Below are 18,966 nucleotides of genomic sequence, written 5' to 3' on the forward strand. Positions count from 1 at the left end.
AAAAAGACAAAAAATAAAAATAAAAAATAAGAAAATATAGCTGAAGGAGTTCCTGCCGTGGTGCAATGGGATCAGTGGCGTCTGAGGAGTGCTGGGACACAGGTTCCATCCCCAGCCAGCACAGTGGGTTAAGGAGCCGCCCAACTGCAGCTTAGGTCGCAAGTGCTTGGATCTGATCCCCGGCCCAGGAACTCTATATGCCGCAGGGTGGCCAAAAAAGAAACAACACCGAAAAAGAAAATACAGCTGAAAACTGTATTTTTACCTAATTTTTCAGTTTCTGATTACATCTCTAAGCAGTTCAATTCCTTCTCCAAAGGCATTTCAAAATTATCATGGCCATTTATTCCTACTTAACTGGTTAATCAAAATCCTGAGGCTTGTCCTTGATTCCTCCTACTCTCCCTCACTCATTACACCTAAATTATCAGTTCACCAGTACCTCTACTCATCTCTCACCTGACTACCACAATAACTTCCTGTCTTCTTAACCCACCTCCACTCTTAACCCACAAGAGTCTAGTCTCCAAATGGCAATCAGAGTTATCTTTGTTTTTAAAAAGATGAAATGACTGTTACTCTTCTGCTTCAAACTCTTTAATAGCTTCTATTGCACTTCCAATAAAAGAGGAATGCGGGTCACTTCTGAGGCATGCAGACCTCCCAGGCCAGGAATCAAACCCAAGCCACAGCAGTAACCCGAGCCATAGAAGTGACAACGCTGACTCCATGACCTGCTGAGCCACCAGGGAACTCCTAAAACAGAAATTCTTTACCATGGAATTCCTTACAGTATCCTTCAGGATCTGCCCACCTACTTCTTCATCACATTCTACTCTCTCCCAGCAAACCATACTCCAGCCACACCGGCCTTTCCTGATCACTAGGACCACTAGATTATTACCTATCACTGCAATCTGTTCCTTTCCTTTGTAGTACTTATACTACGGCCATATATTTCCTTATATATTATAAGCAAGTTATATATTTGCTTATGTTTCTGTCTCTCCTACTAAGCTCTAAACCCTGCAATGGCAAGAGAAAACTTGTTTTATTCAACATGTCAAATAAAGTATAAAACTTGACATGTTGTAGGCACTTAATATTTTTGAACAAAGAAACTGCTTCTCTATATACAATAAATTTATATTAACATGTGTTACATGTTCCTTATATGTTGGATAACAAAGTGCCATATATAACACATTCCTATTGTACAATAAAGGATTTGGCTGTCCTTTTGTCCGAGGTTCCTAAGAAGCACCCTCTAAATCCTTGGATTTCCAGTGTGACAGGAGTATCTATTTTACTCATGGTGGGCTCCATGGAAGATACTTGATAGTTTATGTTAACTAAGTATATTTTTTATTCATTGTGGGACCCTAGACAATTTATGCTAAATGAGATGACACAGGATGGGAGCCAGCCAGACCAGAAAAGCCAAACATGTAATTAGAGGGTTGAGATACTGGAGACTGAGTTAAATCATGCTGGTCAATAATTCAATTAGCCACGCCTATGCAATGAAACCCTAAAAACTCTGCACACCCCAACTCCAATGAGGTTCCCTGGTGAACAATACTCTGTGTGTACTGTTAGAGTCCATGTGCTGAGAAGATGGTGCATCTGACTCCACAGAAAGAAGATACAAAAGCTTCACGTTTGGGACCTTCTCAGACCTCATCTCATGTGGCTCTTCTTTTCGGCTGGTTCTGATTTCTATTTCTTTTTGTTGTCGTTGCTACAATGAAACTGTAACTATAAGTAGAGCACTTCCCTGTTCTCTAGGTCATTCTAGCAAATTATTGAACCAAAAAGGGTAGTGGGAACCTCCATAGCCAGTTGGTCAGAAATGCAGGTGGCCAGAGAACTGCTAGCTTGAGAATGTCTGAAGTGAGGGCAGTATTTTCAGGGAACTGAGCCCTTAATTGGCAAGCTGAGCCTAACGGCAGGTAGGCAGTGTCAGAACCACATGACAATTCTGTAACAAATAACGGATATCATTTCCTAAGTATGTGCTAGGGACTATGCAACTGTGCAAGGATTTTTGCACACTTTATTTCCAAGTCTTTAGAAAGCAACCCTAAGCCTCACAACAATCCCATGTGACAGAATTACTGCACTAACTTTTTTACATAAGGAAGCTATGGAGTAGAAGCCACACAGACAGGAACTTGAATCTAAAATCAAATTCAGCACTGTTTGGGAAGTTCCCTTGTGGGTGCAGTAGATTAAGGATCCAGGGTTTCCACAGCTGTGGCGCAGGTTGCATCTGAGGTGTGGGTTCAATCCCTGGCCCGGGAACTTTCACATGCCATGGGTGCAGCCCCCTTCCACCCCCCAAAAAAGCAAAAACAAATTCAGCCAATGTTTAACTCAAAAGGCCACAATCTAGTCACTACTCTCTCCAGCTTCTCATTATCAGTTACGTATATACAACAAGAGATAACATCATCACAAAATTGCTACCTAAGAATTCATGGCACGCCTACTGAGAGGTCAAAATAAAATCCAAAGTACTCTTTATGAATTTATTATCTCCTTATAAGAATTGTGAAATATCATAGTTTCATACAAATTTCTTTAGCAACTGCTTAACTTACTTGTTTGTGTTTTAGAAACATGTTTCTGGAGAAAATCAACTATCTGAGCCAAAACCTTCTTATTACAATGTGTTGATAATTTCTCATCACACTCATAACACCTGAAAAAATATAAAATGTAAGCAAATATTAGAAAAGAAGCTTCAATAATTCTGCACATCAGGTAATAAAGGTGTTATCTGTCTTTAAAGAATGAGGTAACAGGGATATATAGAATGAGGCAAGAGAAATAAGGTACACCTACAGAAATAAGCAGGGAACAATTCATATAGAGCCTTATCATTCAAATTAGAGTTGTAGTTTATCCTAAGTGTAATGGCATGCCAAGAGAAGTTTTTAAGCAGGAAAGTGCTATGATCCAATTTACATTTTGAAAACATCGCTCTGACTAATGTCAGGATGGATGGTATCAGGAATGGAAGCAGATCAGGGTTGATGCAGTGGATCTGGAGAGAAATGAAAAGGTTTACATATTTTCAGGTAGGAGTAATGAATGGGATATAAGGAAGAGGAAAGGGAGAAGCCAATGTGGGGATGCCAGTGATACCCAAACAGCAATTCTTCCCCTCAGAGGATATCTGGCAAGGTTTTGAGACCTGTTTCGTTGTCACAACTGGGAGAGCTGCTACTGGCATCCAGTGGTTAGAGGCCAGGGATGCTGCTAATCCTGTCCCCTCACCGGATGGCCCTCTCACAACAAAGAATTATCAACCCAAATGACAACAGTGTTGAGACTGAGAAATCCTGGTCTAGATGAAGTAAGACATCCTATGAGTTAATGTTTAAAGCTGAACGATACAGAGGAATTCATTATACCACTTTGTCTATCTTTGTTAGAAGACTGGAATAATAAAATGAAATAAAAAAGGGGAAGAAACTAACTACCAGGCTTCTGGCTTGAATGCTTAAGTGATGGAGGTTCCACTTACAGAGAAGAGCAAGACTAGACAATATAAGTGTTTCATTCTGTTTGGGGTTTATTTGGGAAGAGGGGGTTAGAAAAGATATTTTCAAAACATATTCCTTTTCAGAATACTACACTCCACTAAGTTTACTCATCAGTGCACGTAGTATTAATAAAGGTTTCTTCCACACATTATCATCTTAATGAGAGCTAATGATCAAATGAGAACAGTGACAGTACTGAAAGTGTTTTATAAATGCAATGCCTTATGCCAACACTGCCTTAGATCTTCGCAATTTTCTTGTTTATAACTTAGTGGTCCTGGGATCAATAAACTTGGTTTATTATAAACTTGGTTTGGGTTTCTTTTCTAAATAGCATTTAAAATTCAGTCAAATGTTTACTGAGGATCCACTCTATCACTCTGCACACAGAAATACAGATACATAGCTACTATTTATGTAGTATTTTCTTTTCTTTTTCTTTTTTTTTTTTTGTCTTTCTAGGGCCGCACCTGCAGCATACGGAGGTTCCCAGGCTAGGGGTCTAATCAGAGCTGTAGCCACCAGCCTACACCAGAGCCACAGCAATGCCAGATCCAAGCCGAGTCTGCGACCTACACCACAGCTCACAGCAATGCCGGATCGTTAACCCACTGAGAGAGGCCAGGGATCAAAGCCACAACCTCATGGTTCCTAGTTGGATTTGTTAACCACTGAGACACGATGAGAACTCCTGTAGTATTTTTTTTAAATGCTTGTTATATGTGTTTACATATACTTTCATATTTTAATAATTTTATAAACATTAATTTTGTACTCTGTAAGCATGCTAAATTCTTGAATTGTTTGTAACAAATATTTTTTTGGCAAAAAAAAAAAAAAAAGAAATACGGATACATAGATAAATTGGTAAAGGAATGAAGTCAGAAAATACTCCCTAAATATCTTCGCCAGTAGACCATGATGGAATTTAAACAATTATAGTTATCAAGCAGCCACTATAACAGATGCTTTATATTTACTGATGCAATGATTGATACAAATAATAAAAATATAACTGCTCATTTGAGAAATATTGAAATGTCGCAGGTTTTACTGAGATTGCAATTGAATTTTTACTTGTTATTAAACACATTGTTGTACCTTTAAGAGTACAAAAAAATACATAAAAACTGCACAATGGCAGGGAATTTGGAAAAAAAAGGAGAGCTCAAGATAATTCTATTTGTTTCCATTAGAAATAACCAAAAAAATAATCGAGCACTTACTATGCACCATGCACTGTTCTAAAAATTCTACATGCATTTTCTGGTTTAATTCCTCACAACAATCAAAAAAGTATTATCGGAGTTCCCGTCATGGCGCAGCGGAAACGAATCCAACTAGGAACCATGAGGTTGCGGGTTTGACCCCTGGCCTCGCTCAATGGGTTAAGGATCTGGCGTTGCTGTGAGCTGTGGTGTACGTCGCAGACGAGACTTGGATCTGGCGACTGGCTGGCGTAGGCTGGCAGCTGTAGTTCCAATTAGACCCCTAGCCTGGGAACCTCCATATGCTGCGTGTTCACCCCCCCACCAAAAGTATGATCATTTTAAAAATAAATAGCTTAATAGAAGTGCAATATTTGCTTTTTACAGATGAGAAACTTAGACACAGGCTCACAAGTCAGTAATAAAGAAAATGATAAATCTTCTTTCAACAAACTTTTGAGTGATTTAAAAGCACTTATTTATATGTTATTTTTAAGTATCAAGTCAGTGCCTCTAAATCCTGGTTAGGCGTAAGAATTACCTATGGAACTTAAAAATAGAGAATCCCTGATTTAATAGAGGATCACTGGTGTCTGTGGGTTTTTCAAATTTCATTCTGATTCTGATGTGAAGTCAGAGATAAAAAAACAACAATGACTAGTGATAATTATTATCTGTTCAAGCAACATTAAATCCACTATCCAGAAACACTTTGTTAGTCATGATTAAGTTATCAAATCTGCAATAGTCCTTTCTTTTTTTTAGGTTTTTCATGTTTTTCTCTGGTTCTGGCTTGCCTTCTCTAATCCAAATTAGTGAAGTTTATACTGAAATTGTTAAACATTTTAAGGTTTAAGAATTAGATGAGAAAAAGAAAACAGTCACAGCTTTTAACTTTCTGTAAATGCATGTGACAAACTTGAATTTCTTCCTTTGAAAGAGAAATAATTTTATGGATTGCCAAATGTGACTTAAAATAATTTTCATTACAATACAAATTGAATACATTCATCTCACAAAACTCAGTAAATTCACCTTCCTTATAACTCTAGACTTGTAATGCTATATAACTATGAAAGCAAAATTACAATGAAATGTAAAACAAAATTACAAAATCAATTCAGTTAAAACTAACAACTCTATTATGCTAAGTAGGGTTTTGCTGCTGAAATGAAGTCATGATCCATACCATAACTGTGGTCCTGAAGAGCTACAACAGAAGTTCCAATTCAGATGCACCTGAGATGAACCTATTTTACCAGGTGCCACTCAATTCTTCCGCTACCTCTTTCTGTTTCAGTGGTCCTCAAGCTGTGGCCCCCAGACCAGCAGCATGGGCAACACCTGGGAACTTGTTGGAAATGCAAATTCTCAGGCCCTACTCAAGGCCTGGGACCCAGTCATCCATTCTAACAAGCCCTGCTGATGATTCTGATACACCCTACCACTGGAGACACTGCACTATTCAGATTACTGAGAAATGTTTGCTGAGCCACACACTAGGGCATCCTGCCCTCTCCCTGGGCTCCAATGCTTCATCTACATCTTAAGTTCTAGCTGTTCTTTACTCATTCGCCCCAACTCTATTACTTGGGGCCAACAACAGTAAAAACACAAATGCAGCAGGCATCTAATCCTGTGACTAAATTAAACTATACAATGAATGCCTTTTCTATAAACCAAAACATCCTTTTATTGATTTTAGAACCCTGAAATGAAACAAAAAGTTAAAATATTTTCATCTAGAGAAAACCTGAAAGCTTTGAAAATTCATGCAAGTAACCCTAGGAGTCTATAAATTACAGTTAGTTTTTTTTGCTTTTTAGGGCTGCACCCACATGGCATATGGAAGTTCCCAGGCTAGGGGTTGAATCGGAGCTACAGCTGCCAGCCTACACCACAGCCACAGCAACATCAGATCCGAGCTACATCTGCAACCTACACCACAGCTCATGGCAACGCCAGATCCCCGACCCACTGAGCAAGGCCAGGGGTCGAACTTGCAACCTCATGGTTCCTAGTCGGATTTGTTTCTGCTGTGCCATGACTGGAACTCCAGTCAGAAAATTTCTGTTGTTAAGATATAGGAAAAGCTTTTCAACACAGTGTGCACTTATACCACTGAAGCAATGTTCTAGGCTGGTAAGGGACTAAAAGAATCAAGAGACTTATATTAGCGCCTGGGTCTTTACAGTGTAACCACAAAAAGGTAAATGATACTCCGTGTCCTTATACATAAAACGGGGGAATTAGACTTAGTTCCAAACCAGGGTTAAGTAACAGAATCATCTAATAACTTTTACAAACTATATATGCCTAGGCTTTCCTTTTTCCCTGCAGAGACTTGCCAAACCGCTTGACTACTTTAACCACCTTCCTCCTCTAAAACTCTAGAGTTCTCATTTAGTAAGTTCATTAAAAAAAAATCAACTTACAAGAATTTTATTTTATTGTACAAAGAAAATGTTAACGAAAATTAGTGGGATGACTAGGTTTTCCCTTATTTAAACTGTATATTCATGGATAATGTTAATTTTCTTAAATTATTCCATATGTGGTGTTCAGGTTAAAAAGCATAAGCTGGTATAACATCGTTAAATATCTTACCTTATAAAACTCAAAAAAAAGGTACTTTTTATAGTGGACACAAGTACTAACAAAATCGAACTTACCATATAATCCATGTGCTTAGGCTAATTATAATACAATGAAGCTCTGCTCTCCAACTATTGAAGTGCTTCACTGAATGCTGGCTTTCTGAGTTCTTACCACATCCCTAAAGATGAAGAGAATACCATTTGCATGATTTACACATAGGTCTATTTCATACTAATCAAAACTTAAATCATACTCGAACTTATAAAAAAGTTTCTCTTGTTTTTAATTTCAAGGATAGAAAAGTTTCTGAAAGCAACAGAGATTCTCATTAAATCCAATTTCTTGCAAAGAGGCTAACCTGGTTTTTGCTGTACAGTAAAACAGTAATGAGCCAAGTTAATTTCCATACCATTAAAAATGTACACACTCTCTGTCTTAGCAAGGTGGGCTACTGAACATGCTCACAGGCCAGTAGTGCCCCTCCCCTGTACACACCTCCACGGAAAACTAGTGAGACTCAGACCAGTCACAGTCATGTCCATCATCAGAGAAATAAAGTGAGATTCAGTTCTGGTCCATGTGCCATAAGGGGCAGTCTAATGGATGTTTCTGGAAAAGTTTCACATATTTTAAAAAACACAGAGAAGGGATGTACTTTTTGCCCTCTTTCTGGCCTTTGGAAATTGCTGTGTGATAACACTGTGCATGCAACATCTTTGACCATCCTGAAACCATGAAAATGAGGATGGCACAGCAGAAAAATGGAAAAATCTCAGTTTTTAATGTTTTTTTCATTGAATTAACTAATTCTGAAGTGGCTCTACTTCTTGGCTTATTATGTGAGAAAACAGAGATGCTTCTTATTTAAAAAAAAATAGTAATAACCTTTGGGAGTTCCCATTATGGCACAGCAGAAACAAACCCAACTAGGAACCATGAGGTTGCGGGTTTGATCCCTGGCCTAGCTCAGTGGGATAAGGATCTGGCATTGCGTGCTCTGTGGTGTAGGCTGCAGACACAGCTTGGATCCCACATTGCTGTGGCTGTAGCGTAGGCTGGCAGCTACAGCTGTGATTCAACCCCTAGCCTGGGAACCTCCATATGCTATGACTGCAGCCCTAAAAAAAAGGCAAAAAACAAAAAACAAAAAAACCAAAAACCAAAAACAAAAAACCTTTTAATTTTATTTAAAAATTCTTTTATTAACGATATCAATCACTTCTATGCTCTTAAGAGAAATTACTTTGGGAAAAAAAGGGGGGGAAAAAGACAGAATAATCACTTCTCAGAGAAAACATGAATGCAAAAAGATTAAAAAAAAAAAAACCCAGAACAACTTGGATCCATTTCCGAAGTAAATACAAATAGATAAAGGCAAGTCCACATATGAGAACTTTTGCAAGTGGGTTGGATTCCCTTTCAAAGTATTTATAAACCACACATGATTACTTTCTGAACATAACACAGAAATGTTTATGGTAAACATAAACATAAGCTCAGCCTTGGAGAGTTCAGTCTCAATGGAGAGTAAATTTATCTTAAGTTCCAAACATTACCAACAGTCCAACTCACAGTAGGCATTTAAGGAAAATATTTAAGACAAACTCATATTACAGAGATTTTTCTCACCTGAAAACCACACTTGAGGCACAACCAAATATCAGAAAGCAGTACTGGCTGTCCATCAGAGAATCGTCTCTCTTTTAAACATTCCGAGCAAACTGACCACAGATTCTCAGTTATTGCTCTTTTCACATGATTCACATTGATAGCATGGCTTACATGTTGGCAAGTGAAACCTACTGAGTAAGACAAAACAAAAGTTAAACATTTTCTTTGCTAAACCAAAGCACCACCATTAGCAAGCAAAAGTTAATATTAAAATGTTGTAATAAACACAGAGATTCCAAAAACAAAATAACTCAAAAAGGATACATACTGCATGATTCCATTTATAAAACATTTGTGTAATAAAATTGGAGAGCAGATTAGCGGTTGCCAGGAGCAGTGGTGTGGCTATAAATAAGTAGCACTCAGGGTGGTGACATTGTAGTCAAGTATCTTGACTGCAGTGGTTACAGAAAGCTACACATGTAATAAAATTGCACGCACATGCACACATGCGCACCCACACCCACACAGACAAAATGTATGTACATCTGGTGAAAACTGAATAAGCTCCAAAAATTATACTGATGTCAATTTCCTGGATTTGATATGGTGCTATAGAAATACAAGATGTTAAATCAGAGGAGGCTGGATGAAAGGTGAATGGAACTTCCTTGTATATGTCTTTGTACCCTCCTGTGAATCTAAAATTATTTCAAAAATTAGAAGTTTAATTAATAAAGAAGATTATTTATTGAGCAGCTACTATGTGTCAAAAATTTTAGTATATTTTCTTTTCACTAAGATACACAAGAGAAATCTTTTCCCATGGGCTATGACACTATTTTCACCATTGGGATGAAGAAAAGAGAGGAGCAAAAAATGGCATAATTTGCAGGAACAAAGTTCTCCTTAATGGCTGTTCCCAAAATAACAAGCATTTAGCATGGTCCTTAATTATCCTTTATAATAGATTTCCACTGAGTGCACTGTGTGGAGACAAATGGCCAAAATGAATAAGTATGTTTTTAGTTCTTCAAATAACCATATTCTTCTCCCAAGGGCTCAATAACACTTCCATTTCTCCCAAACACTGAATGCTTCAATTTCTACACCTCAAATGTCCCAAACACCAAACCTACAACGACTTGCTAAAAATCAAACAACAAAGGCAGAGACTGAATACCTTGAAGAGGGAAAGAGAAGGAGCATTTACATTTCAACTTTCTCTACTTCTCTTTCTGAAGGCAAAGCATTGCTTTTCACCTACTGGTTAACTGGAGACTAAGCATTAGTTCCATTTCATTCTGAAGACGTAGAATATGATTTCTGAGAAATTATTTATAATAAACAATTTCAACAAAAATAATATGTAAATCTGATAAAAGATTAAAACTTCTAGAAGTTCCTGTTGTGGTTCAGGGGCGACAAACCCAACTAGTATCCATGAGGACTCAATTTCGATACCTGGCCTCGCTCAGTGGGTTAAATGATCCAGCACGGCTGTGAGCTGTGGTATGGGTTGAAGATGCAAGTCAGATCTGGCATTGCTGTGGCTGTGGTGTAGGCCAGCAGCTGCATCTCTGACCGATTTGACCCCCCAGCATGGGAACTTCCAAGTGCTGTTGGTGCAGCCTTAAGAAGCAAAAAGCAAAAAAAAAAAAAAAAAAAAAAAAAAAAAGATTAAAACTTCTAATTTTACACCAAGAGCAAATTTGGTGTAAAACCAGACTAATAAAGGAGTAATTCTGAAGTCCTATGTTTCAAAAGCAAGTATGCATGACATTAAAGGGCTGTTCAGGGGAAGACTGATAAAAAAGATCATACAAGTACAGGACCTAGAAACAGTTTACCAAATGTCATTGCTTTGTTTGAGTTTTTTTGGGGGGCAGCGGTTGGTATTTTTGGCCACGCCTTCGGCATGTAGAAGTTCCCAAGCCAGGAATCAAACCCACACCACAGCATTGACCCAAGCTGCCACAGTGACAATGCCACATCCTTAACCCACTGTACCACAAGGGAACTCCTGTTTGGGTTTTTATATTTTAAAATTCCCTAAGGGAAAAATCATTCCACACAACTTCTATATCACCTCTGGCGTGGCATCTGGCCATGGTACAACTCAACTGTTCTTTAATTCTACAATTCAGACTCAGGAGACTGAAATTGTTAATGAATTCAGATGTAAGTGAATTCACGATTAAAAGCACCCAGGCTTCTAAATTAAATCGATTAGCTTTTAAATATCTCAACCACATATATTTTTTATAAGTAAATTAAAAAGTCTGAGGTTTCCCTACAAGAGCTACAAGTATTAAATAGTATTCACTATCTTTTGTGGGGAAAATGCAAAAAATTTCCTTCTACATTAATAAATAAATTTCCTCAGCTTTCTGCAATTTGTTTCATCATATAATTGTCCAAAGTTCATCTGACAAGTAGGTCCTTGAGAGATTCCTGAATGAAAATATAAAAATGTAAAGTCTACAGTTGTTTCACATTAACAAATCAAAAACAATAAACAAAATCTCCATTTTTTTGTTTAAATATTAATAAAAACTTTAGGAAGTTCCTGTTGTGGCTCAGCAGTAACAAGCCCAACTAGTTAATATCCATGAGCATGCAGGCTGGATCCCTGGCCTTACTCAGTGGATTGAGGATCCAGCATTGCCATAAGCGGTGGAGTGGGTCGCAGATGCAGGTCAGATTCCCTGTTGCTGTGGCTGTGGTGTAGGCCAGCAGCTGGAGCTCCGATTCAACCCCTAGCCTGGGAACTTCCATATGCCTCAGGTTTAGCCCTCAAAAGCAAAACAAAACAAAAATACTTTACAAGGAGGTCTTCTAGTTTGCAAATGGTGACATAAAATGAACATTTTCTCTTCATCCTCCCCAACACTATCCAAGGGCAAAAAGAACAGGAAACAAAAAGTTCAGGAGTTCCTACTGTGGTGCAATAGGATCAGGGTCGTCTTGGGAGTACTGAGATGCAGGTTCGATTTCCAGCCTGAAACAGTGGGTTAAGCATCCAGAGTAGCCACAGCTGTGGCTTAGGGCACAACTATGGCTGGGATCTGATCCCTGGCCTGGGAACTCCATATGCTGTGGGGCAGCCAAAAAAGAAAAAAAAAACACCAAGTTCATTTTCAGAAAAACTAGGAGACAATGCTCTGGTTTTCCTTCTTACACAAATATTCTAAAACCAACTGGCCCAAAAAAAGCAACCCTACATCAAAGAATGGCTAATCAAAGAAAAATCAAAGCCACAAATTCTATGCTAAGATAATATAAGGAAAAGCAAAGAAGGGAAAGGAAAAAAGGCAAAGCAATCACTGTTACGAAATAACAACACAAAAAAGAAGCAAATACTTTAGGCCAAGGTGGCAAAACAATAGGAAGTGACCAGCACAGTCCAGGAAAGAAATGGAAGTAAATAAACCACAAAAACAAAGATACAGCTAAAAAGATGGTAAGGTGAAAGAGACACTGCTGAAGACACAGTAAGAAATAAAAATGAACAAGTTCCCCGGGGGCTGAGCAGGTTAAGGGTCCAGTGTTATCACTGCTGTGACTTGAGTTGCTGCTGTGGAGAGGGTTTGATCCCTGGTCCTGGAACTCCCACATGCTGCGGGCTTGGCCTTAAAATAAATAAATAAATAAATAATAAAAATTAAAAAAAAAAAATGAAAACAGCAGACAAAAGAAAAAGGAAATAAGAATTTTAGAAGATTTGAGGAAAAATATTAACTTCAAAAGATAGGCAAAAGAGTTAACAGAGGAATAATTAGAACCCCTGAAGAAAACTGTATTAACAGAATCGAACAAATATTTAAAGACATAATTCAGACTTCCTTCAATATGGCAATCTAACCTGAAACACTCCTCCAAGTTAAAAATACTTAGAAATGGAAATAATACATTAAAAACAACTTTTTAAATGGAGGACTGAACGGGTAAGTCAGTAAGGAAAATCCTCAGCGGCCAAAACCCAAAGCATGAGGTTAAAAGAAAAAGCCAAGCCAGGAAGCCAACAGCTCCCCAGGGTCAGCTGCCAACCTCACTGGCTTGAGGGCTTGGTTTTAACAGCCATGCAAAACAACAACAAGAAAAGATGCCAATTCTAAGTTACTTCATAAAATAAAGAAAATCTCAATAAAAATGCCAACAGGATATTTTGGAACTAGACAAGCTGATTTTAAAGCTCATGCAGAAAACGATGAAATAAAGACTAAAGTATTAATTAAAAACATAACTATTATTTCTCCTCTGCAACACTATTCAGGAAGCCAGACATCACAATTTACCAGCAATGTCATCTGAAGAGTCTTCATCATGAGGTATAGTAGGTCTTTTACTTCTTTTGGCTTTCTCAGTTAAAGCTTTGGATGGCTCTTTCACCCGCATCTGTTATTTACTGAAAAGGTTCAGGGAAAAAATACATATTAATCCTCAAAATTAAAATTTTATATATTTTGGAGTTCCTGCTGTGGTGCAACAGGATTGATGGCATCTTGGGAGTGCTGGGACACAGGTTCAATCCCTGGACTAGCAGAGTGGGTTAAGGATCTGGTGTTGCTGCAGCTTCAGCTTAGGTCACAACTGGGGCTCAGATCTGATCCCTGGCCTGGGAACTCCATATGCTTCAGGGAAGCCAAAAAAGAAAAAAAAATTATGTATTTTACTTAATGAATACTAAAATGGAAATGAACTTGATTTCAATTGGTCTAGTAAATTAATAAGAGGAAGAAGAGGAGAACATCAGCTGAAAACCAAAGAGATCTTTATTAAACCAGTATACACATGGCACCTTACATTTGACTTTTACTTGCTGATCCCCAGATGCAAGATGTCAGGGTGAATAAAAAAAAGGATTTATGCTGCTTCTGGTTCATGTCCTCCCTCTGCCCTTTCTCCCATTTCACCAAGTAGGAGAAAGCAGGAGCTGAAAAAGCCACAACAGACCAGGGATGGAAGCCAGGTGCCAAACTCAGTAGAGCCCCCTCCTGTACTGTAGGACCCAGCAGTGGACGACTGGGAGAGCAATATACTTCTATCTTGAGTTATGGCACTTTTTGTGGTTCCCCTCCCCATTTTTTATTGTAACAATAGGCAAACTTTCACAAAAGTTAAAAAAAAGTATAACAAATACCCATACACCATCTACATTGCACATCTAGAACATTTTGCCATGTCTTATCTAAATATCAATGTGTACATATAATATATATACATACACACACGTATGTATGTTTATTTTTCCTGAACTATTTAAAAGTTGCAGAGCATAGGAGTTCCCATCGTGACTCAGTGGTTAATGAACTTGACTAGTATTCATAAGGACGAGGGTTCGATCCCCATCCCCAGCCTAGCTCGAAGGGTTAAGGATCTGGCGTTGCTGTGAACTGTGGTGCGGACCAGCAGCTGTAGCTCTGATCCCATCCCTATGCTGGGACCTCCATATGCTACAAGTGCGGCCCTAAAAAGACAAAAGACAAAAAAAAAAAAAAATGTTGCAGAGTATGTATTCCTCAAGGGGATTCTCCTATATAATCACATCATTATCAAGTCTAAGAAAATTAGCAATAATTCCCTAATATCATCTCATATTCCATCATACTCTAATTTATTCAGCTGACCCAAAGTAGCTTCTGCACTGGTTTTGTTTTCGTTTTTGCTCTTTAGGGCCTCGCCTGCAGCATATGGAAGCTCCCAGGCTAGGGGTCAAATCAGAGCTACAGCTGCCAGCCTATACCACAGCCACAGCCATATGGGATCCAAGCCACATCTGCAACTTACACCAAACTCAGGGCAATGCCGGATTCCTGACTCACTGAGCAAGGCCAGGGATCAAACCTGCATCCTCATGGATTCTACTCAGATTCCGCTGAGCCACAACAGGAACTCTTACACTGGTTTTTTGAATAAGGATTCAAAGTTTGCTCATTGTATTGATTACGTCACATTAGTATTTTTTAGTCTACAAATATGTTCTTCTCATAAGAAATAGAGAGTTAATACTGTCTTACTTTCCTAAGACACTGACTATTTAAAGATATCAGGATAGTGCATATGAGTCACCCTGGAGATCTTATTAAAATGTGGATTTTGATTCATCAAGCTAGCAGAAGACCTGAGGGTCTGCCTGTCTGAAAAACTCCCAAGAGGAAGCCACTGCTGGGATCCACAGGCCACACTTTCAATAGCAAAGCCGTATAACATCCCACACCGAACTTATCTCTTTCTTCCTGATATTTATTTACCTCTATATTTTTAATAAACTTTTTTTAATGAACTCTTTATAATAAAAAAAAAACAAAAACTAAAAGTCAGGAGTTCGCTGTGGCTCAGCAGGTTAAGAACCCAACACAGTGTCCCTAAGGATGCAGGTTTGATCCCTGGCCTCACTCAGTGGGTTAAGGATCCGGATGCAGCTCAGATCTGGCGTTACTGTGGCTGTGGCGTAGGCCAGCAGCTGCAGCTCCAATTTGACCACTAGCCTGATAACTTCCATATGCCATGGGTGAAGTCCTAAAAAGACAAAAATAACTACATAAATAAACCACCATATCCTAAATCCATCCTAATGTCATGCTACTCCATGGCTAAATGCTATTGGAATTTCCATGGTGATTTATTTGCTTTTATTGATCAAGGTGGAAAACTCTTTGAATTCAATAATAAATTCTGAATCCTGATTTAGTCATACCATGTTCCACATAAGGAAGCTTCTGAGTTTATCATTTTAAGAGCCATTTCTTTAAGTCTAAGGGTCATCACCATTGAACAAAGCTGCAATAAATTAAGGCCTTCAGGGTTACAGAGACGCACAGGCCTCTGGGCTCCTTAACCACTTTGCTTCTGCCTGCCTTCACCGTCCAGACTGCATCCACTTATCCCTATAGTTCCCACTTGCAAAATCACTAATACAAGTTCCATTATCTGATCACAACGTTGAGTTCTTCCAGCTTTCATGGTCAGCCACTCCTACCCTCCTCTAGTGCACAGGGTGACAAGAGGCTGCATCTCAGCGAGTGCTTCCACAATCACCATAGCAGGGAAGGAAGAAAGGCAAGTGGCAAATGGAGTCCTGGTTCTTCAAGCTTCATTTGCAAGTGACACATGTCTGCTTATATACTACTGGCCAAAGCAAGTCATATGGCCACAGTCATCTTCAAGTAGACAAGGGGGCTGGGGGTGGGCATGAGGAGAGGATATGTGAACAAAGACTGTAACATTATCATGTACCCAGAAAGAACACAATATGTGTGCACAGCCTTAATGACCACCAGACCACTCCACTAACAGAACCCCAATCCTAGATGAGCTCTTTCTAGGATTATTAGCCACTTTCCTCATGTCTGCATCCAAGTAGGCTGGAGAAAGTCTTGCAAGAAAGGAAACTGGGTCTGCTAACTTCAGTCACAATCTCACATGGATCAAGACATCCCATCATCTACTACACCTTCTGGCCAACTTACTTACAGAGCCATTTGGCAATCTCCCAAACCTCCTACTCCTCCTTTCCCTACTCCTCCAAATATAATCTGGTATTCTGTTTTACTGAGAGAAAAGAGACATAATCAGATAGCAAATCTGATCTTTCTACCCTCAAACTTTTAACTTGCTGCCCTGAAAATAGACATAACAGAATCCCATGAGAAATTAGTCATTTTTTCACTCCCCATGAGAGTTTGATATAAATGAGCATTAACACATAGCTAAGGCTGGCAGAATACCCAAAAGAACAAGTCATTTGACCTGTGATCTATAAAAGACCTATGCCTATTTTCAAATGCACTGACTCTAACTTAACTTGGCCATGTCGAATCAATGTCCAGTGATTTTTCTGACACATGCAGTATGTCTAAACATAGACTCATTTTTGGACAGTAACCCACTATTTGGCATCACTTATCTGTATGGCTTTATTTTTCAATTCCCCTTTCAGGAAAAAAGAGACAAAATGAAAGTCCAATGGTAGAGCTTCAAATACTGTCACCAATACTGCATCTGGGGAGTTCCAATACCACCCTCCCATTTGGAGATCCACTAGAAAGACTCACGAGACCCAGCATATAGTTAGACTCATGGCTAAAATTTATTACAGCAAGGTAATATGGACACACAGACTGATCACAGCGAAAAAGACACAGGCCAAGTCCAGAGGAATTCATGTGCAGGCTTCCTCAGGTTCTCACCCTCCCAGGAGGGGTCAAACAAACCACACTCTTCCCCACAATGAGTAAAATCCAATAATGTCTGTGCAATGTTTCTGCTCAGGGAAATTTATTACAGACTCACAGGCATGGGATATTTATGGAAGCTGCTAACTTCTGCATAAACTGTATCCTACAGCATATTGTTCCCAGATGCTAAGCAAGGCCCAACTCTGCAAGCGGAACCTTCTAAGGAGAGCAGTCTCAGGCCTACTATGTTAAATCTTTTCAGCACAAATTAAGTTCTTCCAGTTTTCAACTCAACTTCTGCATTACCCTAATCTGTCTTTTCTCTAAGGTAGGATGTGCAACTAAATTGTTTAGAAATGTTTCATTTTTTAAAAAGGCCATGCATACAAAAGCCCCTACTCTGAAAAAAGAAAAAAAAAAATTTCCCCCAGTCTTGGGCAATTATTTTTGGCAGGGGTTCTGGGGAAGGGCGGAGAAAGACAAAACTCTCCTTTTAGATACCAGGCTCAAAAAGATGCACTTGCACTTACGTATTTAATTGTGCATGAATCTCATTAGGTTCTAAGCACTTCAGAGATAACTAACCCACCTGATCCTCACAATTACAATCATAACAACCATCTTATGAGATAGGTTACTATTGTCCCCCCTCCCCCCATTTTATGCTTAAACTGAGACACAAAGGGGTTAGGGGACTTGCAGAGGCCAGGAGCCACTAAGTGATGGATGAGGATTTGGACCCAGACAGTCCAACTCCAGGTTCCTAATACTACACGATACTGCCAGAAACCCGTCCTAAGACACGCTTCCTCCGGTCACAAAAACATCCAAAATTTCTGAAAAGAAAGTGAGCTGGGAGGTGTGAGCGAGGGGATGTGGGAAGCCGGAAGGGTGCTGAGCGAACGCGCCCCTAGGTCAAGGTGAGGCGGCCCCTGTCCCCGCCCCGCCTCCCCGGCTCCCCCCGCCGCGGCCCGGATGCCTGGCCGGCCCGGCAGCGCTCACGCGGCTGTTGGTGACCTCCTGGCGCCCCCAAGGATCGGAAAGGTGAGGGAGCGGAAGGGGCTTCTCTCCCCGGCGGGTCACGCCACAAGGGGTCAGGAACGAAGACAGAGAAACTGGGGCGACCCCAGCACCGCACCCCGGACTCACCCTGCCGGGCCGAGCAGCCGCGTCTACAACCAGAAGAAACTGCGCCTGCGCGGCCGTCTCTCCCGCTAGCGGGGGCGGGGCCTCATGTGCCGCCCCCACGCCACAGGAGGGTGGGGGTTCGGGACCGCCCCTCGCGTGGACGCGCACCAGGAGTTGGGTATGGACAGGGCGGGTCTGGCTTGCGTCAGTCCCGCGTCCTCTAGGTTTGCAGGGCTGAGTAGGCCCTGGCTAATCTTATAGTAATGTAAATAGACTCACAATTGGATCCTGGCAGTGGCCTGGAATTCGCAGCTCGGAGTCGAAATTGAGTCCCACTTGTTGCTGTGCAGACCGCTCAAACAACTTCCGACTTTCCAGCGTCACATTTCTACTGTGCAGTAAACTCATATCTAACATCATATATTTTCTTGCTTTTTCCCATTATTATTGTCTTACCCGTTGTTCTCTCTTCTTTGACAGTTAATTTCTTGACCTATACATGTATCTTTTCATCTGTTAAAGTGGTTTGCTCTTTGCATATGTTTAGTAAAAATAGTTGGTTGAAAAATACTTCGTTTGAATGATAATCATAAAAATCAACACTGGTTGTGGATAAACTGTACAAGTCTTATAAGCTTTCGTAATTTCAGCCAAGGAACAGATGGCCTTATGGATAGAGCCTTGGATTAT

General features: G+C 39.8%; 1 protein-coding gene across 28 annotated transcripts in view; it reads right to left on the minus strand.

Moving 5' to 3' along the window:
• The window catches only part of USP45 (ubiquitin specific peptidase 45), a 67,160-nt gene extending 48,832 nt beyond the window's left edge, over positions 1-18,328 (minus strand). For 8 of the 28 annotated variants that reach the window (XR_014806377.1, XR_014806361.1, XR_002343647.2 and 5 more), the window contains exons 1-5: positions 18,298-18,328; positions 13,267-13,376; positions 8,987-9,159; positions 7,432-7,535; positions 2,604-2,704 (exon numbers count right to left, since the gene is read on the minus strand). Coding sequence is in view for 9 of the 28 variants with exons in the window: in XM_084961227.1 (XP_084817353.1) it covers positions 2,604-2,704; positions 7,432-7,535; positions 8,987-9,159; positions 13,267-13,366 (478 nt within the window). In the remaining 19 variants the exon portion in view is untranslated. Of the gene's footprint in view, positions 1-2,603; positions 2,705-7,431; positions 7,536-8,986; positions 9,160-13,215; positions 13,377-18,150 lie in introns of all 28 variants that reach the window. The other 20 variants (XR_014806418.1, XR_014806440.1, XM_084961199.1 and 17 more) reach the window with 9 other exon arrangements.
• Between the last annotated feature and the right edge of the window lie 638 nt (positions 18,329-18,966).

Source organism: Sus scrofa, chromosome 1 (genome assembly GCF_054392235.1).
Source record: "Sus scrofa isolate SSC_HxYL_T2T_F1_AM1 chromosome 1, Sscrofa_HxYL_maternal_Yorkshire_Landrace_v2.0, whole genome shotgun sequence".
NCBI lineage: Eukaryota > Metazoa > Chordata > Mammalia > Artiodactyla > Suidae > Sus > Sus scrofa.